Below are 27,688 nucleotides of genomic sequence, written 5' to 3'. Positions count from 1 at the left end.
AGTTCGTTTGCTATTTTTCTCGCTCGTGGATCATTTACGATGAAAAAGGATCCATCTTTGGTAACGAAAGAAACCGAAACAGAAATTCATTGGTTATGAATTTAAACATTACCGATTTACGAGTGATATTTAATATCAACGAAGAAATTTCCGTTTTTCTTGCTCTCGGTATCAAAGGAAATTTTTTCTCTCTATTATCAAGAAATCACCGGGGAGCTAGAAAATTATTAATACTAGTTATTTTTTTTTACGGTTACGCCACCTCTGCGGTGAAAAAAGTATCTAAATATTTTTGTTCGATGAAATTACAGTATTAATATTAAAAAATGGTACAGAACTGATTCTGATATACTTACAAAAATCGTAGTAATTAAAAGATTATGGCTGGCGGGTGTACGCAAGTATTTTTCTCGAAATCTTGTTAAAAATTAATAGCGCCACTGGGAGATGTCGAGCCGGGATGGTGCCATTAGTTCGCATGCTTGCCGTATGCTGAAACCTAATACAATGTAAATATAAAAAATATTTTTTAAAAGCTCGTTGCATAGTTTATTCGTGTAAACAAAACTCGTTAAAAATTGGAGCGTAGTTTACTATAAAAAAATTCGCGAATACCCACTATTTCGACGATGCCAAGGCTGCGTAACCCTACAGATAAAGTCGAGTCACTCGATAATTAACTTTATTAAATATACCTCTTCCCGTTTTTGTCCAAAGTTTCCAGTTTGAAATCCGCGTCCCTAAGTAATAATTGTACCATATATTTTTTTTTTAAATTCCTTTTTTGTTTTTTTTTTTAAATACGAAACAAGCAAATGTATTAATAAAATTTCATTTGTTAAGCGATACAGTACCATATTTACATTTTATCTACATCGTCTAATAATATTTGATTACGCTACATTCATTTAATAATACGATTAAGATAGTTTGTGGAAGGACTGTGCATTTAATAAACACACACGCGAAAATAGCGATAATAATGTATGCATATCGTTACAACATACTCCGCCGTCTACGGTTTCCGGCCGTATCTTATCTCACAATTATATTTTACCGAAGTGATGCGTCACTGTTAATGCCAATTGATTAATATTACAAGTGGTAGACGTTTGAAACTATCTACTACTTATTGCTCCTAGAAATTTATACGTATCCGGAGATTCGTAATACTGATTTCATTTCGTATATGTATTTCTTTTTCCTTATTTCTTCTTTTTTTTTTTTGTCACCGAAAAATCACAGAATCGAATTTCCTTTAAGAGGCGAAACAAAATCCGTTCGTGTGATCGCGTTCATCGTTTCGAATACAACGTTCGTTTCGGTTGTCGAGACGAGTTCGATAAATACGTTTAAAATTTCGATACGAGTTTCGAGTGAAACCCGACGGGTTTCCTTTTCGTCTGCTCGATTTCGGGTAAAACGCACAAATCTCCACGCACGCACGCACGCACGCGCACACGCACACGCATTGCATATATGCATATGTATACGCGAGTTCCAACTTTCGAAGAAACAATTTTTCTCTTCTTCGCAAGGTACACGCAACAACATCCGAGCTATACTCGCATGAGTCAGCGACGCGCGCTCAACCGAATACGCACCGTGAAAAACGGGGGGAAAAAAAAAGAATTCTCACACGTGGAAAAAAAGCATGACCTATAACGCACGTCGCTGTTACAATGAACAAGTGGTATCGTAGATTACAATATGGTACTTGCTCAGCGTCTAACCGTCTCTGGGAACGGACAAAGAGAGAGATAAGATTGCCGCTTTTATGTTTTTAAACTAATTGCGCGCTGACAATATTTCAAAAATTAACGAGTGTTCGCAAGATTGCTTCTTATTCCTCGGACGTTTCTTTTTCTTTTCTTTTCTTTTCGTTTTTTTTTTGTTCAGTCGACGTGCCAGATACTAGATACGACATCCTAAAAGTAAAATCAGCGTTTTGCGAATGACGAAACTCTCTGTTTGACTCACGAAATACAGCGTTGGGGGTACGTTTACACACCACGGGACATGTATATATATATTTCCATTTGCGTTTTTATTTTGTTAATTTCTCATATTATAATACTAACAAAACATTTAAATACAAAACATGGGCGTACGGGTGTGTGTGTGTGTGTGTCCTATCTTTTTTCCGTGTATGTACAGTGAAGACAATAACCACAGATTTCGTATATTTCATTTTATGTTGCCCTTAACGTTAAGATATTTTGCATTATTTAATGTAATGCAAAGAATTTTTTTAAGTTGCCCATGTATCGATGATCAGCTGCAACAAGGAATATACATTGGTACAATTTTGCACGATATTTTTAGCAATATAATTTTCTAGTTTTAATAGCTTGCAGGTGAGCAATACATTGACAACTTGGAAAAATTGTTTAGATTTTATTAAATAGTGCAAAATGTTCCTGTTATATGTATTTGTTGTATACCTTATGTTAATATTAATGACAATACCAAATGAATTACACGAAATCTGTTGTTATTGGTGCAGTTATGCCCTTCGCAGTACGTATGTAGGTGTAGTGTGTCTATCTGTATGTATTCGTGTGTGTGCGTGTGTGTGTGAAATGAAAGCGGTTATGTGTCTTCTATGCAGATACGCATATCATCTGGTTAATGTAAATATTACGGTTACTTTTATAAGTTCCCTACAGTAAGTGAATAAATTTATTAACGACACTTTACACGCTGAACGCGTACAGTAATATACGTCCCATTTGCCCGCAGCGTCTCTTCGGTTGAATTTTACATTAATCATGATTTCGTCTCGTACGATGATCCCTACGATCCGAATTCACTCTAATCTATCCTGACGAATACGCGAACGCAATAGATAAAAACGCTACTATACGTATCGGATACAATAATATATACCTCGGTATTAGTTATTATAAATAGTTTCAATAATTATTTGTCCAAACACTGAATATTTTACAACAGCCATCGATCTCAACTACTCATAATTCTATTAAACAGTTTGCAACTTTTACAGTTTCAATTTTCATCTTTTTTTTTCCTTTTTTTTTTTTTTCATTTTCGTTTCTTTCATTTTTAATATTATGCGTAGCGTGTCTGATCCAATATCATATCAATAATAGGGGTATATCATAAATTTTGTAATTTGCTAAAAAATATTCTCTAAAAAATATGTCGACCTAAAGATTATTATGACTGATAATCACAGACAATTTTATCCATTTTTCCTTTCATTTTTTTCTCTCTCCCTTTTCAAATTTATCAATAGCAATCATTTTTCCTTCCTCGTCCTCCTCATTTTTCTTTAAACAATTACAATAGTTTGAGTAGTAGTAATTCTTTCGTTTACACATGTGTTGTTTCTTTTTTTTTTTTTTCCTTCATTTAAAAGCGTTTTACATTTCAATTTCTTAATTCCTTAATTTTACGAATAAAAACGACGAAAATCCAACGGACATGAAGAGATATTGAAACGCTCGGTTTCAAGAGGATGTAACGCTGCGATGCTCTGAAATTGTCGTAAAAATTAATAACGGGCACCGTACAGTTCCATGAATAACTTAACCACTCATTTTCATTATCACACCAAACTAGCAGATGTCCAACACTTCCATTACCTAAAGCAACTTTACGTCGAGGATAAAGTATACATATACAGATTCAAATTTCATGATTACAATTGTATATTTCATCTAACGTCGGTTTTTTTTTGCTCGTTTTTTTTTTCACACGGAATCGCTTCATTATTTTTTTACGTTTTCTTTCTTTTTTTTTTTTTTTTTAAAAATGGGTGCTGATGGGTGTAGTAAACAAACGGTGCGCAATATGAGTGGTGATGTATTATGCTATTCTTCTTGTGTAGATTATAATTAATTGTAATAATAATAACGATAATAATGGAGGCTGAATGCGTAATACTAAAGGAGCTTGTACACACTCCGCGAGTTAGGGAATCATATTTAAACGATATAGAGTATGTTTCAGAAAGCGCTCGGACAAATTCTTTGTAGCTTCACAGAAAAGAAGAAAAGAAAAGTGTAAGACAGTAAGAGCGTAAAACATTTCACGTTTTTATAAATAAAAAATACAATTAAGAAACGATGTCCTTAATTTGTCCATCGATACGTAGGTATATATATGTATATACTCGATATAGACTTGCCGGTTACAATCACCATGGATATTAATCTGCTATGGGAATATAAAGTATATCAAATGCCTTTTATATTTCATAATCCCAAATAATCCCAAATAATCTGGTGTCATTGATCAGACATGTAACAATTACTTCAGTGCATCTAGAAGAGAGAATGCATTCTTTCTTCGTGAACAGAAAAGTTGACATTCGTGTTATCCAGTTTCTCTTAACAATATTAGATCATCGTGTGCACCATGTTCTAAATCATGTTTCAATTCGATTAGTACTTCTCGTCAACCCTAGAACCGTCATCCGTAAGTAATAAATATCAATAAAATATCTAACATTGCTATTATATTTTCAAGTAAATTACCTTTCTTATATCGTATTACCTTTTTTTTTTTTTACAGATTAAAAATAATTATCATTATATTAACAATATTCATCTTTCCAATAATAGTTACTAATTACTGGTAATCATAATATTAAAAAAAAAAAAAAAAAAAAAAAAAGATTAAAAATACCTAAAAAAAATGGCAATTTCTCGTGACCAGAACAAGTTTCCATTTTTTCCTTGTTTTATAACTTTTTACAAATCAGCGTACGCATTTTGTACCAAACCAGGCCGATTAAAATTGTTCGCACGACCGACATTACTCGCGTGCACAAATAATGTTCCTGCCATCATTTATTCTTTATATTACTTCTTTAAATAATTCGCGATCAATATTCTTCGTATAACGCATTTCTTATTATTATCAAACTCTTCCGCTGCCATCTACTATCTCTTACTCTAGGCCATTTTTTCATTGTAAAGTGCACTTAACGGTGTCCATGGAGCACCAAAAATTTAAGGGACAACCACCTCGGCAGAAATTGATTAATCGCACTAAAATACTTTATCATAGCTTAATCGATGCATAGACGCAATTACAGTTTTTTTTTTTTCTTCAGTTTGAATATAAGTCATCGGGGTATATCTAAATCTATCACCGGGTTAAAGCGTAGGTACATTAAAGGTAAGGCAAAACTGCATTTCACAGAAAGGTGTCTTTTTTTACGGAACATGTCAATGTTATCCGTAAAAATCTGAAATATATTCCTATAAAGAACATTTATAATTTTTTCCCATTGTGGGAAAATATCACAAACATTTTCTAGATCGTGCTCTAGAAAAGTTTACTTCAAACAATGATCTAATTATCCTTTTTACATTTTGTCAACGTAATTAGTTTCATGATGTTCGTTCGTTTTTTTTTTTGACTTTTTCTTTTTTTACAATTCGTGAAAGATTTTGTTTTGACAGAAACTTCGTCGACTATCTTATACAATTAGCGGTTCCATCGAGTTTCTGTAAAATAAAACTTCTTTTCTCTCTACGGCGGCTTTCGTTAAATATATAAAAAATAAAGTAATGAGATTAATATTGTATAATTGGCAAGGCGGAAGCACAAACGCATGGGTGCAATGTTTAAAAATCTATTAAAAAAAAAAACAAAAAAAAAAACAATATCAAAATAATATTACGCGTACATAATCCACCGTTTGAAACGAACAGACTTTAATTTCATCGGGAAGCAAGTTTTCGTTTCACGTATTTTTTGTTCTACTACAACAAGACTTAAAATATCATCAATGTCTGCCAAAGTAGGTACACCTTCCAAACAGTATCCCACGCTAGGAAACTGTTCCTTCTTGCATTCTCTCCCCCCCTCTCTCTCTCTTTCTTTCTCACACACATACGCACGCGCCTTTTTCCCTTAATTTCTATATCGTTAACTTAAGTTAAACCGGTAGCTGTACTTACATCAAGACAATGTCTAATCTAACAATTACATATTTTACAAGAACATTTGAAATCTGGCCCTACAGCAGACATGAAATGTCACAAAGTTAGTCGTACACTGTACACTAAATTCACTTTTACATAAAACATGTAAATCTACAATTATACCAATAAATGATATATCTATACCATTACGCGTAAAATTGAACTTCACATGGAATAGTGTGTGTGTGTGTTTGTTAATTTACAAGTTATATTCACGATGATCTTTTTAATATTTAATATCAGGGACTCAAACCGAAACGCGATGCATCGGTTTTATACGGATATTTTCCGGTTACGTCTATAAGAAACCTTTGCAGAAATAGAGGTATGAAAATACCGGGATGACGTCATACCGGTAAACAATTTCTTACGCAACATTTCTTCTTTTGAAACCCTACTTCTTTTGTATAATTTTTTTTATAAGCTTTTATATACATTTTATGCATCAGCGTATGTATACGTTAACGTTACGTCTGCATTATGTATATCATGTATACACTTCAATAAGTCACATAAAGATCTTGTCGGGTAAATTGAAAACCAGAAAAATACCGATATCGATTTCACTTTCAGTATTTCTTTGGTTTCACAGGTTTCGGTGCGATTTAACCGAAAAATGACCGATACCCAAGAATTTTGGTTTCAAGTCCTTGCTTAATGCGTAGTAAACATAGTCCGTTTCCATGTTTAGATGAAAAAAAAAAAAAAAAAAAAAAATTTATGTAAGTAACGGTCGTGGAAAACGTAAGCTTCCCTATAAGTACGTCGATTTTGTGCTACGCATTTTCGTTCAAATTTCACATTTCACATTGGTCCAATCGTAGATGGAATCTTTAGAATTCTAACTCAAAGTATTATAAAAACGATATACACATACGTATGTGTATGTACATAAGCTAAAGGCGCTTTAGATTTAGTGTAAAGTGACGATAACTTGTACACTTTAAGCCTCAATAGTAGATAATAAGTAGAGTCTAGAAGACGTGCGTGAAAGCACAGGCGTGGATAAAATTAACACTTTCATGAGTAGCGACGTGACGAGGGCACGCGGGGCTCGCCGGGTATGAAAGCAGGACATATTCAATCATTTATTGCTACAAGTATACCCCCTTAAATCAACTACGATGCGTAGCCGTTTAAAGTAACATTGTCATAACGCGATGTTTCGTGTACTATATCTGGCCTTCTAATACAATATTTTAAATGTATAATCTATTTCCATTATAGTAATAAAAAGCTGCAATCTCTGAAAATAGTTCGATGATTAAATGAATAACGTTCAATAAAATGAATCCTATTCCAAAGCGCGCGCAATTATAGCACATATGTTTGCGGTGACCTGTCGGCTGCTTACGATAACTGTATACGCAGTCTCAATTGAGGTATTTACGACATCTGCGGGAACCGCAGGTACATGGAATCTTAATATCCTCGAAAGGAAATTTGTAGTCATACGTTAACTCTTCCCCTTGAGTGATGCGTCGGAGAGCGAAAATTAAAATGTGCTTCTTACCTAGGATATCCACCACTCGCGAGTAACAGTTTGGCTGGAACAGAACGTGGAAATGGATGGATTCATTTGTTTGTTTCGAGAAATATAGGTATTGATAAAATGATTGTGGAAATATATACCTCGCACGAGTGGTTAATAAATCTCGCTGCATTTCCCTTCATTGTAGCATCGACAACCAAATGGTCGTCAATTTTAAACATATAACACCCTATATTTTTACTATCATAGTACTTTTCCCGTTTGTCTGTCAGAGAGGATCGAATTACCTGGAAATATTCAGAGAATGTTATTACTGACACGTTCATTGCTTATCAATCTACAAAATAAAAACACTTTTTGCCAATTTACGTACCTCGCCGGCATATTCGATAACCATTTCTCCAGCTTCGATATCTCTTAAACAAAACAAACCTCTACCGTGTATATGAGAATGGTACACTCCAACCGATTCCTTCGATGTTTCTTTAAGTATTCTAAAACGCATCGCCATTGGCAAATTTGTGCTCGCCACTCGCCTGCAAAACAAAGAACTAAGATTATGTATAATAAATAAAGAATAAGTATTTCCTTATAATACCCCAAAAAAATTATTAAGCAATATACTGCGAACTACAGATACCTCGATTCAGCCTCCGAAATAGCGATCATTTTTGGTTGCTGCCTGTGCCTGGATGCAAGCCAACTAAACATATCGTGAACTTTCCTTCCTTTAAACGGCTCCGCGCGGGCAGCACCATTATCACACGCCTTTGGTAAATCGCCTTCCGTTTCGCCAGTTTTAGGTGGTGCTAAATTATGAAACTTGGCCTTGTATTTACTGCATTTGTTCACGTTCGGTAGCTGTTCCACCAGGTATACCGTGGCGTTGTTTTCCAAGCCCATATTTTCGATAAGAGGATTGTGAGGTAACGGAGGTAAATTGTGAGCTTTTCTAGCGCTCTGAACAGCTTGAAACACAGTCTCCCATACTTCAGCCATCGAAGATGCGGTGTGAGTGAACCCATCCTGCGATTTGATCTCGTACATTAAAGTCGGCCCCCTGGCGCAGCTCTTTTGGGTTTGTGCGCTCTGTAAGCTGGGCGAAATAGATTTAATCGATTTACTGACGATCCTCGGCTTTTTAACGGCAACCGGCGGAGTTTTGTTTTTTAACATGTTTATTTTGTTATCGATGGGTTTCACCTTTTCGTCGACCTTGTTTGTTTTCAACGTAAACGTTTTTATCGGTAACAATTGCAACGAGGCTATCTGAGGTACCTGCTTCGACGGCAATATTTCTACAGACGTTACTTGCGGTGACTTCTTATTCTGGGCCACTGCTTTCATGTTGTGTGTAATTTTATAAGAACCATCTTGCAGCTGCTTTTGCAACACTATTTTCAACGAGGCATTTTGTAATTTCTCTTTGTCCAGTTCCAACTTGAAGTTTTCCTTGACCTTTTCGATGGTTTCGGTATTTAGTTTCAAGGTCTCGTTAATATCGCTTATGGTCGTTTCGGGTTTCTTTGCCGTTGGTACTACAGTTTCGACGATTTGCTTCTTGGACTCTGTAAGTTTTTGTTCTAGCTCTGGTTCCGCTGGTTTGATCACTGGTTTCGTTGGCTCCTCTATGATGATATCCGTCTTTTGGGTGACTTTAGTCGTATCTTGTTTCGGTGTTACAGCTTGCATGGGTAATACTCTGTTCATCGGTCGACTCGTTGGTACGTTGCACGTGGACATCGTGATCTTATTTTGTACAGTCGAGCTGGCGTTAACCGGATTATTACTTGTACTTACATTAATATTGTTTGAATTCGATACGATACTATTATAATTATTATGCACATTATTTACATCATGATTTAACTTATTTACAATTATATCCCTTTGAGTTATACAATGATTAGGTAATGGGAGTATTTTAGATGATATGCTAGACTTTATCATACTGGTATTCTCTGATACATGTTTCGAGTCGAAGTATGGTTGGACGCTATTGCTCATAATCTGTTCCGAACCAAATAGTGATTCTGTAAGTTTCCATGGTCCGTTGTTTAGCTGCGCGGTGGAATTAGAAACTGGACTCGGGCGTACAGCTACTCTTGGTATTGTTGGTATGGAATTTTGCAACAATTTAGGAGACGGTGTAACTCTTGTTGTAGCTTGAGGTTCCGATGTGCATGTTTCCGGTAACTGTACTGATGCTATTGGCTCAACAACACTTTGACAGGACACAGGGAATATGGTATTACACGTGGCTGACGTAAAGCTTCGTTCAGGTGTTGCAGGTATATTAATTTGTGGTGTTACCACAGACTCTGCTATGGGCGTAGACTGATTTACAACTACATAACCACTGGGTACCGTAGGCATGTTCGAAACATTCCCTACGGATTGTACGCTGGAGGATAGGGTGGGAACATTGGATACATTTTGAACTGGTACCGTTGGTATGTTAGAAGTACCAGGTAAAGTAGGTGCATTAGGTATATTTGTTATATTGGGCATACTAGGTAAGTTAGGTATGCTAGGTGCACTAGGTATGCTTGATATGCTAGATGCACTAGGTATATTAGGTATGCTAGGTGCGTTAGGTATACTGGGTACACTAGGTACATTGGGTATTGTTGGAACGTTGGATACGCTTGGTATATTTGTGATGTTTGCTATATTGGATACAGTGGATACAGAGGATACAGCGGGTATAGTTGGTATAGTGGGTACATTCGGAACATTAGGTACATTGGTTACACTAGGTATGCTAGCTATATTGGGTACATTGGATACATTGGGTACGTTAGCAACGTTAGGTACAGTAGGAACTCCAGGTACGCCAGGTACGTTCTGTACAGTCTGCATTGCTGTTACAGTGGGAATACCTGGAACAGCCTGAACGTCCACGATAGGTTCCATAAGTTTAGAAGCTTGAAAAACCTGCGTTGTTGTTTGGTAACTGCTTGCTAACACCTGTGGTACGGTGCCAGTCATGAACTGACTGGAAGACATTACCGTGTTGCTCACAATAGTCTCCAAACCGTAATACATCGGTTGATTCGAAAGAAACATACTACCCGTTGAATCGGTAAACATTTCCAATGTTGGCGTTGAGCTCAATAATAGTTGCTCGGATGATATAACTCCGCACTGAATTGCACTGGGTTGTTGCTGTATAATCGTACCAAGGACTGTCGGTTGCGTTTGAGCAATTTGTACGCCTGGTAAGATCGATATACCTCCGTTTTGCAATGCTAACAGATTATCAGATGGTGTTTGTATATACGCACCAGGAACTAAATGATTAGTTGTTATGAACTGAGGCTTAAATGCGGTTTCATGTTGACCACCAATCGTTGTTACATACTGAAGATTTTGTCCAGACTGTTGTTGCAATGTTTCGACGTACGCAGACATAATACTAGGAGATGCAACTTGTTGTAATATTACAGTTGGCGCGCTTGGTCTTTGAGCCTGTTGCAATTGTATAACCGGAGTATTATTTTGCAGTGGTTGAAACCTAGGATGCCCATTCGGTGGTTGAACAGTATTCTTCACAATTTGCGTTTTAATGCCTTTTGTTCGAGACTTCGGTGCTCTTGGAGATTTTGATTTAGCTAATTTTATTGTCTGAATATTTGCGTGCGACTCGTTGCCTGCGGTTTGTACACCGGTCGAGGAAAATGTAGGCGATACCTGCGGGCTTGGGACTGTTTGAGAACTCGCACCTCCTGGAGAATTTATCGGCGTGCTGATCATATTCTGTGTAATACTAGAATCGCTCGCAACAGATGGTGGATCTGTAATTTCTGTTATTTGAACAGTACTCTCTTGAGGTAATACTGTAGCATTTGGTAATGTAGTTGTTGTTCTAGTATATTGTGTTTGTACAATCATATCGTTAGATGTTAATACTGTTTGGTGAACAGTTTCCACAGTGGCGTGCGTATGAATTTGTGGTGTAATAATTGCTTGCGCTATCGGTTCGATTTGAATGGCTGGATGAGGCGATGGTACAGAAGCTTCCAATGGTGACGTAGCTTGCATGTCTGGATAGTCGGAAGAAAGAGTATGTCCTTCTGATGGCGATAGAGTTATAAATTGCGGAGACACGGAACCAATACTCGGCGAAAATCTAGAATCCGGCGACGTCAATTTATTATCCATAGTCTCCGAGTCACTGTCGCTTGTTATCATGATATCACAGTGCGTCAAATGTCTGTTGTAACTATCTTGCGTTCTGTAGGTACAACGACACCGTTTACAAGTTACCGGACGATCTATGTGATCGAACGCTATGTCGTATTGAGAAGTAACGTTAGCGTGTCTTTCGTTTTCGGTATGTTGCGGTGATATGCACTCATCGTCGCTGGAAATATCATCGGCTCCGTCCAATTGAGGAATTTCCACGTTTAATTTCAAATTATTTTCTCTAAAAAAATTAATCTTGTGTGTAGCAAATTTTGAAGAATTTAAAAAGTTGTCACCTTCCTTTACTTTTTGCGGTTTATCGTTGTTCTTGGCAATATGCGATCTGATGAATCCATATATACGTTTTGATCGTAAAATGTTGTTCGACGCTTTCGTATTAATGTCTTTCTCAACGGATAAAGTAAATTCGCTACTGTCGCAAGAGGATTCATCGTTGATACCATCTAACTGTGGGATAGACAAGTGTTCTGGTACACGTAACTCTGTAGTGTTCTCTTCGACGTTGTATTCTGGTGAGCTACATTCGCTAGCACTACTTGGATCGGCCGGTCCGTCAACTTGTAATATTCGCGGCTGTTGCCTTGCATGCCAGAAGAGTCGTTTGTGTTCTTTTGTCTCTTCACGGTTCGTAGATAATATCCGACGATTAATACTATTTGCATCTTCGATACAATATTTTAATTCTCGCATCGAGTCGGATAAGATGTTGGGTGTATTTGCTCTGCCCACGGTAACCATGATACTATCCGGAATCCTTAACTCGTGTAAAGTAGGTGGACGCTCATTTTGTGAATCTAACACCATCACGCTCGTTTCGTTAGATTTTGCCATACTCGAGTTCCTCGATAATTTTCTTCTCTTTATAGCGGGACCATAAGGATTATCCAATTTACAACTCCAAGTCAAACTGCAAGATCGTTGATGGTGTCTTTGTCCTCCAACAATTAACGGACTATTCGACATTACTTCTGACTTAGATCTCTTCAATTCTCTGCCTCCGCGTTTCTGATTTTTAGAATTCAACAAATCGTCCATCAAATCTTGAACAGAAGTTTTTGTTTCCAAGTGAACCCAAAGGTCGTTATGCGGTGCTACTTCTAACAAAGAAGGATCTACTTTTGAAATTTTGTTTTCGGGTGGTTTTATAATCTCATCTACTTCGGATGCCAGCATATCATCCTTGAATAGATCGGTCGCAAAAGTGCCGTCATTTTTTAAATCCATCGCTAAAAAATCTTCATACGTCATTTTTGGAAATATATCTTGCATGGAAATACCATCTAATAAATCATGCGGCAAATCTTCGAATATGGCTTCCTTCAACTCTGGAGGTAAAAGATCCGTGTTATTTTGTTCGGCTAAATTTTCATCGACTTCCTTATTACAAACCGTGTCGATTAAAGCATCCAACGTTTGTTTCACAGCTAGATATTCTGTTTTCTGTGTATCCAGGATGTCCTCCTTTTCTTCTTCTTTAGAATGATCGATGGTTACATTATTTTCTAAGTCAGGAGAGAATTCGGGTAGGTAAACTTGCACATACGTTCTAATGTAATACCTTACGATTTTTAATGGGTTTACTGTGGACCAGTATAGCCGGGAACATTTATAATCGCAAGGTATTAGTTTCTCAACTGCATCGGAATACTCGGGCATAACTGAACCTAAGCAATCGATCATTAACGAACCTATCATAACTTTGACTTTACTTGGTTCCGCGTACTTTTTCTTCTTGCGGTCCAGTTCTACGTATACTGGCCTTCGTAAACTAAATTCGCTTTCGTTTTGTAACGTTTTATGCGAGCAGTTGCTTAAATGCAAAGAACAAAATACTGTTTTATCGTCATTGAAGGCAAGTCCAATGTTCCTTGCACAAGGATAATGAAAGGTATTACTACAATTTTTTGCACAACAACCAATACTCGCTCCCTTCTTTCCGCACTCAGAACAACGTATTAACCGACCTCTTGAAATAGCATTATGAACATTTTGCAAAGAACCATCGATTTCTTCGAATACTTCATTGGACCAAAGCGCACAATTCGAATGAACCCACTCGTTTTGTCCACAATATAAAAGCCGTCCTTCTTTTGTTTCTTGACCATCCCCTAAACCTTTGCATAAACAACACGATCTACTGTCTTCGACGTTAACATTGTATAAATTTGCTGTTTTAGTCGCGATTGCTTTCGGTGTTTTCATCACTTCTTCCTTCCATACTTCGAGTACCGAATCACCAAATTTTATACTTGGGCTGTTATCCTTATTATTATCCTTGGCGAGTGTTACCGGATCACTTTTCCCATTACTACTTTTCGTATTTTTCGGACTGAACCACGGGAATACTTCTTGTAAAATGTCGTGATAGGCGTCGATCAGTTCCTTAGTTCCAATACAATTAATTACGTGTTCCATGTCACAGTGAAATTGTAACAACGTTTTATATTCATTGTTGTTAACTTTCCGCTTTACGGACATCAACGTAGGCGAGGGTCTAACAATAATTTGTTGATCCGAACAATGACACTCTGTATCGTTTAAATTAATACTCGAATTTTCTTGGATCGCGGAATCCTTTTTCTCATTGTCTTGAATATCTTTCAGTGCGCAATTTTTTACTCGAACCGAACATTCTTTTAAATGAAACTTTTGCCGAAGACGCCTTAAACCCCGCCTATTGGAACAATCAGTTGGTTGATCTTCATTCTGTCTACTTGTTACATCAGATTTTGAATTACTTTTGAGACCAGATTCGGTATCCTTAGATTTGTCATTATTACACTCTTCAGACCCCTCTATGTTTTGAATTTCTTTAGTATTTGTTGTGTTCGAATCCGTCTTCTCGCTGGAAAAATCTAATCTTCTTATGTTGGGAATAGGTTTGCACAAACACTCTTTTCTTGGACTCCATTTTAGTGCTGCGCAAGCTTTACGGTTTTTACTCAGTGCCTTAATGACTCCTATGAAACCGGCCTTAAGTTCAGCCTCTATAGCATTTCTCCAAATAGAATTAGGATTAGAGGAACATTGGCTGCATGTAAATTCAATAGAATCTGGCAAATAACTAAGAACCTGATAACGTTCGTCGGAAAGTCCTTCGCAACGAGAATGCACCCAATAGGAACATTCGCTGCATTCCATCATCTGAAAAGTGTAACAAAAAATTGTTAGCAAGAATATTACATAAATAATTTTTTCATTGTATGTTCATTTGTAATGATTTGCTTTTATGGAAAAAGAGTGTAATTATACGCATATTTGTTGTTCTTGGAAAATCGAACGTATACCTACCTTCGCATCAAAATCATTTTCGTTGTAACATCTTTGACACAGGGGACAATAATTTCCTTGTTGACGTAATTTAAAACACATGGAGCATAATGGTAAATTGCCCACATGAAAATTAACTCCTTCGCTACCGCAGCTCTTACACTTGACACAACTTTGACACACAAAAGGTCTTTCAGGACTGTATAGTCTCGCACTAACACCAGACTTTGACAAACACGAGTGATGAAATGATTGACGACAACGAATGCAAGACAATTTTGGACCAGATCTTAGATGGCAGGATTGGCATATTGTACATCGAGGACAGCACCAGTTTGGTTGGGCACAAGCATTCCATTCACTGGGTTCCAAACAAAAGGCATGATATGGCTCGCAACAGCATTGACAATGGATGAGCTGGAAAGATGGTTACAATGTACAACTGTATACATATAATAATATACATATATACATTACTTACTGGTTCCTTTCCAGCACTTCCACAAAGGTAACAAATAGCAGGAATATGAAAGAGTTCTGAACCGATAAGGGCGAAACCTTTTGCACCAACCTCGGTAGGATCGTACTGTTCCCAAAAGTCTATCGATACTGTATGTAGAGTATCGGTATTTGTTTTAGAAACCTGAAATAATTTTTTTTTTTTTAATCATAAATGTTAATTACGAATTGTGAACACCGATAAGCGATATAAATATATTTTAGTTTTGTAGTTACTCACTGTTTGAAAATTTGATGTTGCCATATTTTGCTGTGTCTTTCCTCTCTTTAGATGAGACTGTTGGGTTGCATTCACGGTATTTTCATCGTTATGTTTCTGCAATTCTTTCTCTTTTGCGCAATCCTTTTTCTCTATCCTATCGCTTTCTTTTAACGTTTTCGGAATGTGCTTATTGCTTTCGGTATCCTCTTTTCCATCTATGGAAGGAAAAGTAGCAATTGGTTGACCAAGAGCAACGCTTGCGCTTCGACAAACGTGTTTAACTCTTGGTCCCTTTAATTCGAGTCTCTGTCTAAGGGGTTGCGGACATTGATTTATAGATGGTGAAGAGAACATTGGATTCTTTATTTTCTTCCTCACTTTTATCCTATTGTTTTTTCTTCTCTTTTTGCTAGGTGATATATTCAGTGATGAATCAACTATAAAAACATTAAAAATTATTAGGAAACTATGGTTTGTACGGATTTGTTAACAGAAATTAAATACATTTAAACATATCAATGACATACATTTATCTAATTTTGTATACAAAAAACCAGCAGTGCCTTGATAGCTGGTTTTCTGACCCATTTCTATGTTTCTCCAACTCATTGCTGATTTAAATAAGTTCTTCTCTGAACTGTCTTCTGCTGGCCAATCTAGCTTACAAGATGTTAATTTTTGTCCTTGATTATCATTATCTTCTTGATTCAACAATAAAGGAATACTCAGTGGATCTCTCATCATTGGTGGTAGTAGCGCATTTAAACCTGTCCTCAGCGACGAAGGAATGTTATAACACTTCAAACACATTTTTAACCAACACGCCGGACATCTAGCTTTGTAAACACATCTCATGAGATTCCATTGCTGACTTCTTACAACAGGTGGAACTAAGCATAAACCATCTCCTTTGTGACATTGAAGAACCGGGAGGATACTGTTTGTAGACTTCGCACACGCCTGCCGCTTGATCATTTTACTAATAAACTTCCGACATGATTCACAACTATGAATACCAAATTTTCGAGCTTGTTTTACAAATCGATAAAATCGCACAGCACCGCAAACGCCACATTTGATAGTACCTGTTAAACCTGAAGCATTACAAATACCAATTGTTATTTTAATTCCATTGGAAAATTAATTCTTAAATTCTTAAGTTAGAAAAATTAGACACCTACCCAAGTTGGTGTTTCCATTCGTGACATTATTATTATTTGTTGTTGAAAAAGGCCCTTCAGTACCACCAACACATTTATTATCTAACTTTAATCTTGCTTTTCTTAAAATGACTTTTCCACCATTTAACTTCATTCCAGTCCACTCTGACTGCTCATCCTCTGTATGATTACTATGCTCACTTCCACTTTCAGATAACGTACTTTCTGTATCAAAATTATCTGAATTTCCTTCTGCAGTTTTATTTCCATTATCAGAATTACCTTGATTCTTTGCACTAGTATCTTCTTTTAGTTTCACAGTATCTTCAGAATTTGTTTCAACTTGTGGATCAGTGACCTCGCTTTGAGTTCCTGACCTTGTTTGAATCCTGGAAGACTCTGAACTTGGAACATCAGAATCAGGAAGAACTTTTGTAGGAACAGAAATTGGTTTCTGACTTTTGGACGTAGTTAATCTTAAATTTTGAGCTTTCCTAATTGTATTTTGCGAACAATCTTGAGTACTACTCGATTCGTCGGATGGAGATTTTAACGCTTTATTTTTATTTGATACATTATTCTTTTTTACATCTGTATTAACGATTTTTAATACTTGCGCATCTTGTACGGAAGGTGCTAATTTTTCACAACTTTTCACAGATTGAATTACAACTTTTTTAGTTTTATTTCTTACTTCTTTATCTTTCAATTTTGTACATAATTTACTAATAGTTCCTTCCTTTAATTTTGGATCCTGATTACAAAATTTATTTAATACAAATTTAGCTTTCTTAGCATGCGTACCAATTTCATTTTCGCTGTGCTCAGTGCCAGAAATTTCTTCCAATTCTTCGATAAATCTTTTATTTGGTTTAATAACTCTCGACGAATGGGCGCTTCGAACTGGTAAAATAAACTTCCTTACAGCGTTTTGTTTGTCTCCGCATTGCGTAGTCATATTGCGCGCATTATTACTATTAGATTTCGCCCTTTGTAGTAATCTCTTTGCAGTACTGTTACGTAGTTGTCTTGTTCGTTGATGCTGATCTAAGATATTGTTCACTGATTTTAATACTGGCGTTTTCATAAAATTGGAGAATTTTATATTTTTGCAACTTCTACGATTTTTAGATCTATGAAATTTAGAAGCACATTTGGAATTTACTATGGTCTCATCTTTTTTAATATCTGTGGCTGGTTCTATATTTTTATCGCATAACTGTTCTGTATTAGTTTCAGTACTTGGAGGAGAATTTTTAGTATCCGTGACATTTTGTTCGTTTGATTTTGGTATAGGATTCTCAGCAGCATCTGGTGGTGATTTAACTGTTCCTTTTTCTGTGTCATGTTGTTGCGTTTTTACGTAAGACACGGATAGATTAGCCTCTTTGGTGCTAAAACCATGGAATGGTGGATGTTCCTATAGGAAAGAGTTTGATATGAACATTAAACAGGAATCAACAAGTATATTAATTGTATCATTAACTTGTGTCATAATTCTGTTTTTTGGACATTGCACGATAAGAGAGAAAATAACAATGTAAACAAGTTATGTTTACAGAATAAAAATAAAGTAAAAAATGCATCAATACTGTTAAATATAATATCAGTACACATTTGCTATTCCCTTCTAACAGGTTATAACCTTTGTTATACAAGTCTTGTACATTTTTTGATCACAGAGCTTTAGAGCAGTACGAGTCTTTGCTATGCTCATAAAACAAATATGGTTACGTGTAAGTTGCAAGAGGATTACTTTCCAAGTGATACTAATTAGGCATTCTCTGCCAGATATTTTGGCTACAAGATACTCGATAATTTAAAAATATCATAATATTACAATAATCGATACATTAAAATTTTTCATTTCGTTAAAAGCAACAGGAGAGAAAACAAATAACGTCAGTAAATCGTGTTTACAAAATGAAAACAATGCTAGAAAAGCGTCTTTTATCGAGTCATTGACACTTTCAACTATAGCGGTACGTCAGTACATATTATACACATCTGCCATTCCGAGGCTGCGATTCCCTTCTAATAGGTTAACCTTCATTATACAGCCAAATCTTGGAGACTTTCTGGCCAGCGAATCGGCGCCGTATGGGTACGAATGACGCTTACAAGGCAAATACGGTTGTTTATAAGTTTCGAGAGGATTATTTTCCAACCGATTCCAATTAGGCGGCCTCCATCAGATACTGATCGCATAAGTAAACTACATACAAATTACCTTCTCGTTGTCACCAAATGTTTCGTTGAACAGGGAAAGTCCGTAGTAGATGTTCTCGGCGACGGTTACCGAATCGCTTTGGACTGTCTCAGGCTGGCCGAGAACTTTAATCCGTTTCCTGGTGACCGTCTTCGGCGGCTTCCCGGGAAACTTGGACCTTCCCATGTTCACTATTTTCAACGGCCAACCTCAACCTCACAACGAAATTCTGTTTCCATTTTACGCGATTTTGCCCAGTCGAGGCGCACCAACTAAACACCAACGAACACTTAACACACACGGAACTCGCGAGCTTCGTTAAACATCGGTTAACGTCGGCCGAATTCGATGATAGCCGCGAAATACGCGCGTACTGTCAAACACAGAATCACCAGTAGTAAGGTGGGTACATGTATTTTTGAATACATACGCGGGCGTCCATCTAGTGATTTTTATTTAAGCCCGTTCTTGGACTGTGTGCGCTCCATTGTCGGGTCACGTTCTAACCTACCTAATTGAAACTACATCGACTTCGTCTTTTTCGTACGGTTTGTTTATATACATTAAATTATAAATATTAGATCAACGAATCTTGGTTATTTCTTGATGGATACTTTGATTATTTCGTATGTACATGTACGACTGTGATGTTATTCATCGTTATAAAAATACTACATTGCAATCGATTGTTTTCAGTTAGTGTTCCCAAGTATAAGAAGTAACGGGCAACTTGTAACAGCCGGCACGCGATTGGTTCTGTGGTTCGCGTATTGAGCGCTGTTCACTCTGAACCCACCATAATGCATCATACTCTAGGGAATATTAAGCTGCTTCCAGTAGCGCTCGTTAATATAATTATCATTTTACAAATATTTTAATTGTTCTTGTACAAACATTTTGTACGTTCCATTCACGCAACCTTTGTTGTCATGAAAATTCATATAAAATTCTAGTATGATCACAAAATGAGGAAAATTAGTTAGAAAATTGGTTTGATATCAACATAATGCATACATACATAATGGCTCGTTGAAATATATATTGAATGGAATGTAATTTTATAATTAATGTAATATGAAATTATTTGGATATATGTATATATGTATATGTGTATATATATATATATGTTGCACAAAATTTTGTATTCAAAATAAATAACGACTTTCAAAAATGAAAATAGCAAACAATTCAGACACAACGTTCATTAATAATTAATGAAGCGTAACACAGGAACTGTAATTATTTCTTTCGAATAGAGTACATTAGTAATCGATCATCATTTTATTCCACTACTTATTAATCGATTAATCGTCGAGATTACATTTTGTAATTTGTAAGCATTAATTAGCAATTTGTAAGCATTAATTAGCAATTTGTAAACATAAAATGAGAAATTACTCTCGGTAAATTATAGAACCATGTACAGTATAACTAACACAAGCCCTTTAAATATACGTTCTGATTAATTGCATTATTAACAGTGATCGATACTGATTGTTCAGCAACCCAATAAATAAAACGCGTTTTATTCATAGAGATATTATCTCTATCATGTTATTACGATTAGTTTCAACTGTATTGCTTCGCAAGATACCTGTATCTACTTATCATACGGCAGCGTGACAGCGACACTAAATGAGATATTCTTAATTTATTTCTATCGTCGAATGTCTCGATATATTAATTCCATTGAGTTATTTTTTCCTCCGTTAGCATAAAGATTTGTCAATTACGTGGCCACTTCAAAGTATAATGCCGAATGAATTGCACACAACATGAAATTGAAAGGTTATGGTACAAAGGGTTTTAAAAGCGCGGCAGATGCATACATACTCTACCAATTAGGACGACATCGAGCAAGAAAGGTTATTAATCAACTTGATATTTAGGACAGTTTTCTCCCTATATTTACCGAATCAATAACATTTACCAGTGTCTGTTTGCTTCCGTGCTGTTTGGGCCACTGTGTACGAATCGCGGCATTTTTCGATCTACGTAAAAAAAAAAAAAAAAAAAAAAAAAAACACACGAAGTAATTGGTAGCATTGCGTATTGCACACCAGACGGCCATATAATGCGGAGAATACGTTCCTTATTATACGATATTACCGGCAGAGGACGACATTGTATTCGAATAATACGAATAAAGTCATAATACCTATAGCAATTTAATCGTGTCGCGTATTCGTTTCAGAATTCTCATTTTTATTTTTTTTTTAGGCTATGCAACAATACAATTATTTTTAATAAAATAAATACTTGATATTTATTTTCCATTCACATGCGGACGTTTGTATAATACAACGTTGGACTACGAAATATGTTCGTATTCATATAATCTATATTCGTTAAATGTTGTTATGCTTTTTTAGATACTTTAATTGATTGCTCGAAAAGTAATTGGTTTTTCGAAATGGAATTGTTTTTTTCGAGGTAACAATTAAATTTTATAATTTTATATCAAATCGTTAGTGTGAAGAAGTTTCTGCGCTCCATTGGTAAAAAAAAAAAAAATCTATTATTTGAATTTCAATTGCTTCAAATGATCCCTTTATCCTTTGATAAATGTTGAAATTCGTAATCACAATTATTCATTCGTTCTGATTATTTTATTATTATTTTCAGCCATCGTTTCTCGGCTTTTCCCTCTTTTTTGAACCGTTCCAGATCAGCCACCAGATCAAACACTGAAAGACAAATGAGAACAATGCAAGACAATTTGTTGTTTCTAGTAGAGTGTAGATATTGTTTTTACTAAAAACTTTTTAGTGATTCTAGTTTTCAGGGTCTATTAATAACGGTACTTCGACTGGTTTAACTAAATCGATTCATTATAACTACGCACGTGAAAACAAACTCGATGCATGCGGTACACACGGATTATAAATCAGGCGTTTCATGCGCAATGACCTGTACTAAATTTAAAAGAACCAACATCGATACTCCCATCGAGCACTACTTTTAGCAAACGAGCATTTCCAACAAAGCGCACCGTGTATTTTCCCTTTGTAATGCTTTGTTGGATTTTCAACGTTTTTGTTGCTACATAATCTTTCCACAATGTTTATTCTACATTAGATAATTATTTTCTTGAAATGGAAACACGAGTTGATTTATCGTTGTTTGAGCTTTTCTATTTAAATAACACGAAGATACGCGTATATAAAGGATATATGGTACTTCCACGGTGTCTATCGCTGTTACTATTAATTAATGCTTTTACATCTATATTTACATCAACGTATTAAAATAAGTTCCATTGTTAAGGGTAGAATAGTACTTTCCACGTATGGATTCCCTTTTTGCCGGCAGGTATGCGTATGTTAATTTAAAACGTCAAATTCCTAGTCAATTCATCATTGTCTGAACATTTCTATTGAAACGATTCGCCGAGCTCCTCTGATTGAATTTTTCTCTCATTGTCTTCCATGCATGATAATATTTAATTTTTTTTTTTTTCAATAGCGAGTCTTCACGCTGATTGCTTCAAATTAGGTATTTTTTTTTCAAATATTCAACGTTCCATGTTTGCCATTAATTTCGTTTATTTCGCCAACGAAAGTGCAACACGAACGGGAAACGCGTACCTCGGCACGAACGTAAACGCGAGCAGCGAAATTTTCATCCACTTTCTTTTGGAGTACAAAGGAACATCCACGAGACTTTTTTTACGGTCAAGCTCTTAACAAGAAGATACGAGAACGAGGATAACCGTTTCCGCTTTTATAGTAATACAAATTGAGCCTGTATTACGCCGGATTCAAGTATCGGGTACCAATGCCGCATCTCATTTTATCGATCCTACGGTATCATAAATATTTATGCGCGTGCGAATACACACGCACGCACCTACTAATAAACTGTATATTTTTAATAAGGGGACGTGTATATTCCTTCCCTTTCGTTTACATAAATTCAGAAAATGGGTTATATCACGCGCGCGGAATATTCGGATATCATAGGACTTTGTGACGGGGCTCGCTTTATATTTTATTAAAATCACTAATGACTCCTGCTACCCATACGATATTATAAAAGGAAGGAATTTTTTCTGCCAGTGGAACGTTGAAAATATTGAAAATTTTATAAATAACGTAAAATTTGACTTTTCGATATATTATTTACGACTGCGACTATTCGTTTAGACAGTAGATATTTTCTCCTTGATTTAATGTACAGGTTACGTTTCGAATTATTCCTGTTCCTAATGTTACTTTAAATTGCTGATCACTAATTTTACACTTTGTTATTTGCAAAATTGTATTCCAAAAGTGGCCAATAGGTTGGTGGGTGAACCTATGTCATGGGTAGAAATTTTTAATCAATGAAGATATTTCGTTCGGCTTGATAGATTATTCATAAGGTTATTCTTGTTTTTCAAGTTCTCGTTACTACGACAAAATTTCTTTCAAATTAATCGCTATCAAAAAAATTAGGAAAGTACTTTATGGTAGAAAATGGGATTTGTTCTAAACTATCAATTGTAAAAAAAAAAAAAAAAAAAAAAAAAAAAATTACAATATGTTTGTTATACCATGTCGCTCTTAATACGAATATTTATAACAATCACTTAATAGAGGATTATATTTACCTCGATACGAAACTCTCTGTCTACTCGATTATCATAAAAAAAGCCACAAACTGTACTCGCAGCGAGTTACTAAAAAAGAGTAATTCCACGGCAAACAGTGTGAATCACTTCATCCAGCATAATTACCGCGTACAATAACGGTCGCAGTAAAAAAGAAATGATTGGAGAAAAATGCAAATACGTAGTGCCGTGTTAAACTATCGTTTGTAGCTAAAAGAAATATTAACTTTCTTTATTAGTCTCGCGTGATTTTTTAAATAATCAGCTACAAGTAGAACCATGTTTAATTTAACATCGTTTAAAACAATATTTCCAGGCGTTGTTTTCGAAAGTGTAGCAAAAATATGCATAAAAAATTGTTCTTTAATTTACAAAATGAAGACTCGATGGATCTACAATTTATGGATCGAAGGGAAACGAAAAGAATCAAGGATCTATGAACTGGAGGAAAACGAATACATGAAGCTTCTGTAATCTATGAATGGAAACGAAACGAACAAACGAGTCCTCTATCGATCTATGTATCAGTTTCCCTTGTAAATCTGGAATCCACAAGGGAAAATGAATAAACGACGCTTTCGTAGATTTATAATCTATAAATGAAAGAAAAACGAATAAATGAAGCTTCTATAAATCGATAATTTATGAACGGATGGATGTTGGAAATGGAACGAATAGACGGAGCATCAAAAAATCTGTAATCTGTAAATCAATGGAGAACGAATAAAAGAAGAAATGTAAATGTATGCGTCGTCTTTACCTTCGTAAATCCAAAACGGACACGAAGAAATAAATAAACAAAGCAGCCGGCGATCTATAATGTATAAATCTAAGCAAAAGCAAATAACGAGGACACCGTAAATCCGTGTACCCGTAAATCGAAGCGTTTTAAACAGGTTCGAATTAAAGCGGTATCCGATCGTAGTATCGCGGCCGGGCGTAATTTCCGTGGAACCGGGGACGGTTTCGGTGGGCAAATACAAAGTGTTCCGTTGTATAAAATTCAAATTCGTGGGCATCAAACGCGATAGTTTACCTGTACGTTGGGGAAACCCGAGACTCGTTACGCCGGAGCGTACTCGTTTAAGCGGCGAGCGAACGAGTTTATCTCCCGATCATTCCGTTCAAAATACCCGAGCGGGTGTGGTGCAGTCCGTATTCGTTGGGAACGGTCAGCTAGCCGGTTGTAACGGAGCTATAAGATCTGCTGTTCCGTTTCGTTGCTTTGCATTGCGTACTCTCCCATCCGCCTGGCTGGTGCACGGACCTCGCCTCACTCGGACAAGTGTGCGATCCTGGAAGGATAACGCGTGTACGGCCCGAGTTTGCTGGACCATTCGCGGATCCACGGGAAACACCGATGGACGCTTATGCATATTAATAGCTACACGCGTTTCTCCAACAAAGTGCGAAAACATTTCCAGAGGAAAGCCATTCTTCTTACCTCGCCGCGTTTCCCGCCCGTGGCGCACCGACGCCGCCGCGGCTGCTCGAAAATGCAAAATGAAAAATAACATCAGCCCGTGAACTCGGCCGGTCGATTTTTTACCGCCGATTTATACCACGGCGAAGATTAGACCGTAACGAGCTGGATAAGAGCCGTATTTATGGATCTATGTCTAATTGAAATTCTTCGATTATCGTTGGACCTACGGGGCCGTGGAAGCGAGGCTCTGTTTACGGTCTCTTAGCCTAATATTTTTATTTATTTTTCGTTTCTTTCCTGGAATTTGGTCCTATATTTTCAGGTCACCTTCTTCATTTATCGATATTAATTATCCTTTTTCACCGCTTGAAATTTTTGTTTTCTTATATCGGGCCAACCGCGTATCTTTATTTTTAATTTCTGATCCATGTAAAACGGAGAAATTCGGGTTGAAGTCGTCGTCGGTAGTTTATTCTACGTAAATTACGCACTGTAGATCGTATCCAAGTATTTAGATCGCGTTGACTGCGGAAGGAAAGGGTACACATTCATCGAAAAGTGTGTCAAGATTGATTAAATTATCGACTGGAAAGCCACACCTTTGGTTTTTCTTTAAAAAATCACGGAACTCGATCCGTGGCAATCGAATAAGACGAAGCAAGCAGGTGTTTTCTATTTTAAAAATACTCTATTCGAAATATAGAATAATAAATGAATTCCTGTAGGATTATCGAATCTCTCGTCTATAGATCCACGAATTTCTTTTTCACTTTCTGCAAATAAAAATAATACCTGATAAATTATTAATTTCGTAGACACTCCACGCTTCCTTTTAGGAAATTATTCTATTCGAGTAGATGTTGTTTTCTTAATCATCATTTTCTTCATCGTTACATTTCCGTAGCAATCAGTTTCATTCAAATACTGTTAGTGTATACATTTTTGCCAGTCTGCATTAAGAACACTCGTTTGATGTAATAATATCACCCAAATAATTTAACATCCGTCTTCTCCTATTATAAGTTTGCTAATTACGTTTCTGCGGATCGATTGCCGGATACTCTACTTCTTCTGGAAATGTCTTGTCTTTCTGCTGATGTCAAATAATTGATGCTCCGCACTTATTTTTACAAGACAACATTCACGTCGGCGCGGGGCCCTGTTATTTGCGTTTCTCGCCATGGGACGGCGCTGTAGTACACGCCATCTGATAGACACGCGAGAGTGAGCCACCGGTGGTGCACGCCGCCGGCGTGAACGTGTTTTGCAACACGACTCCGTGGGACCAGAGTCTGGTCACCAGACGAACACAACGAACGGTCCGAATCGGTCCCCGCGGGCCTGACACTGGCCACCGCTGTACCACCGTATTTGAATACCACCGTGAGTCACGTACGGGTTGATTCAATTTCTCGGTGATTCGCTCGCGTTCAACGTAAGTGCACGCGCGGCTTAGAAAGTTGGAAGTTGGTTCATTGTACCGAAGAAATACGCAGAGTGCTCCGCGGGGTGACATACCAAGACCGCTCTGAAAATCGTCGGAACGCGTTCCGTGAGAAGTCACGAGCGGACGTATAATATTTTTCGCGTACCGTTAAACGAGCGGTGAAACGTGACACGATATATCAACGGCCGTTTCATACGAAATTAATGACGGTACCCGAAGCGCAATCTACGCGAAACTGTTGTACACGTGTAACAACGTGTACCGAGTTTCTCGGGTGCACGCACCAAGCGTCGATTTAACGCTCACCGATCACTCGATTCGCTAAATTATTTTCCTACGCGATTGTTGTTAACGAAGGGCTTTCACCGGGTGCTTTTCCAATTTTTAAAGGCTGGCGCGCGGTCGTTTGTTGAACGTAAAAAGAGACGCGTCCTCTCTACCGTTCATCGGGGACCGCGAATACGACATCCGCGACACGTTTATCGCTATTATCGGAAACGAGCACCCTTAACGCGTAACTGGTTGGCCAGTTTATGCAAAAAATAATATCCGTCACCGGTCGTTTTCGAGATTAAATCAATTAAATCGCTGGAATCGAGTCGAACGAATTAAAGGAATTTCTAATGAACGTTGAAATTACGAGAGATCGTACGATGTTTGTTTATTAAGTAAGATCGTACGTTACACGTTAATGTCTTCGACCACGTTCGTCCGTCTCAAAGGAAGTAGTATACAATTAAGTAAAATCACGAATATTTCCTTTGTAATAAAGTGGTAAAATTGTAAAAATAAATTTGAAGAGCTGTATCTGTGTGTAATTTAACTTCATGAAACTTGGAACGTGCTTCGTGTACGTACGTTAATACTTATTTCGAGCAACGTTTCGGTCGCCTACATTCTGTGGTAGACAATAAGTCGTACAAGTATAACCATTTTCACTGCGTTTTCCTTTTGAGGAGCATACTCTGCAGTGCAGAGTCTGTACATTCTCGCGGGATTTCTTTGTACCTCTGTGAACGACATTTTCTCTAAAATCGTTTATTTTTCTTCATAGCTGAAAGTTGAATTTTTATGTAGAAGCTGAATGTACTCTCTTTGGGAAACCAGTAGCCCCGCAGCATGGAAATCTGATACAAGAAAGAATATTGTACTGTTGATTTACGTGATTTTGCACCTCGATAATTGGCGAAGTTACGGCGATGT

The 27,688-nt window shown here is 36.7% G+C and overlaps 1 protein-coding gene across 3 annotated transcripts; it reads right to left on the bottom strand.

The window, feature by feature from the left end:
• Positions 1–816: 816 nt before the first annotated feature.
• Positions 817–19,352, bottom strand: LOC128873145 (histone-lysine N-methyltransferase trithorax-like). 3 transcript variants are annotated; one of them, XM_054116487.1, is made up of 10 exons: positions 19,043–19,352; positions 16,834–18,232; positions 16,180–16,746; positions 15,671–16,089; positions 15,413–15,574; positions 14,953–15,348; positions 8,093–14,805; positions 7,826–8,003; positions 7,593–7,739; positions 817–7,507 (listed from the first exon to the last, which is right to left on the bottom strand). In XM_054116487.1, exons 1-10 carry the CDS (start codon positions 19,205–19,207, stop codon positions 7,334–7,336), a joined length of 10,320 nt encoding a protein of 3,439 aa, XP_053972462.1. In that variant the 5' UTR covers positions 19,208–19,352; the 3' UTR covers positions 817–7,333. The 3 variants fall into 3 exon arrangements, with proteins under 3 accessions (XP_053972462.1, XP_053972463.1, XP_053972464.1); XM_054116488.1 differs by having other exon boundaries at positions 7,826–7,988; XM_054116489.1 differs by lacking the exon at positions 14,953–15,348.
• Positions 19,353–27,688: the final 8,336 nt, after the last annotated feature.

The sequence above is a fragment of the Hylaeus volcanicus genome, chromosome 3, assembly GCF_026283585.1.
Source record: "Hylaeus volcanicus isolate JK05 chromosome 3, UHH_iyHylVolc1.0_haploid, whole genome shotgun sequence".
Lineage (NCBI taxonomy): Eukaryota > Metazoa > Arthropoda > Insecta > Hymenoptera > Colletidae > Hylaeus > Hylaeus volcanicus.
This window is presented reverse-complemented; position numbering and strand designations above follow the sequence as displayed.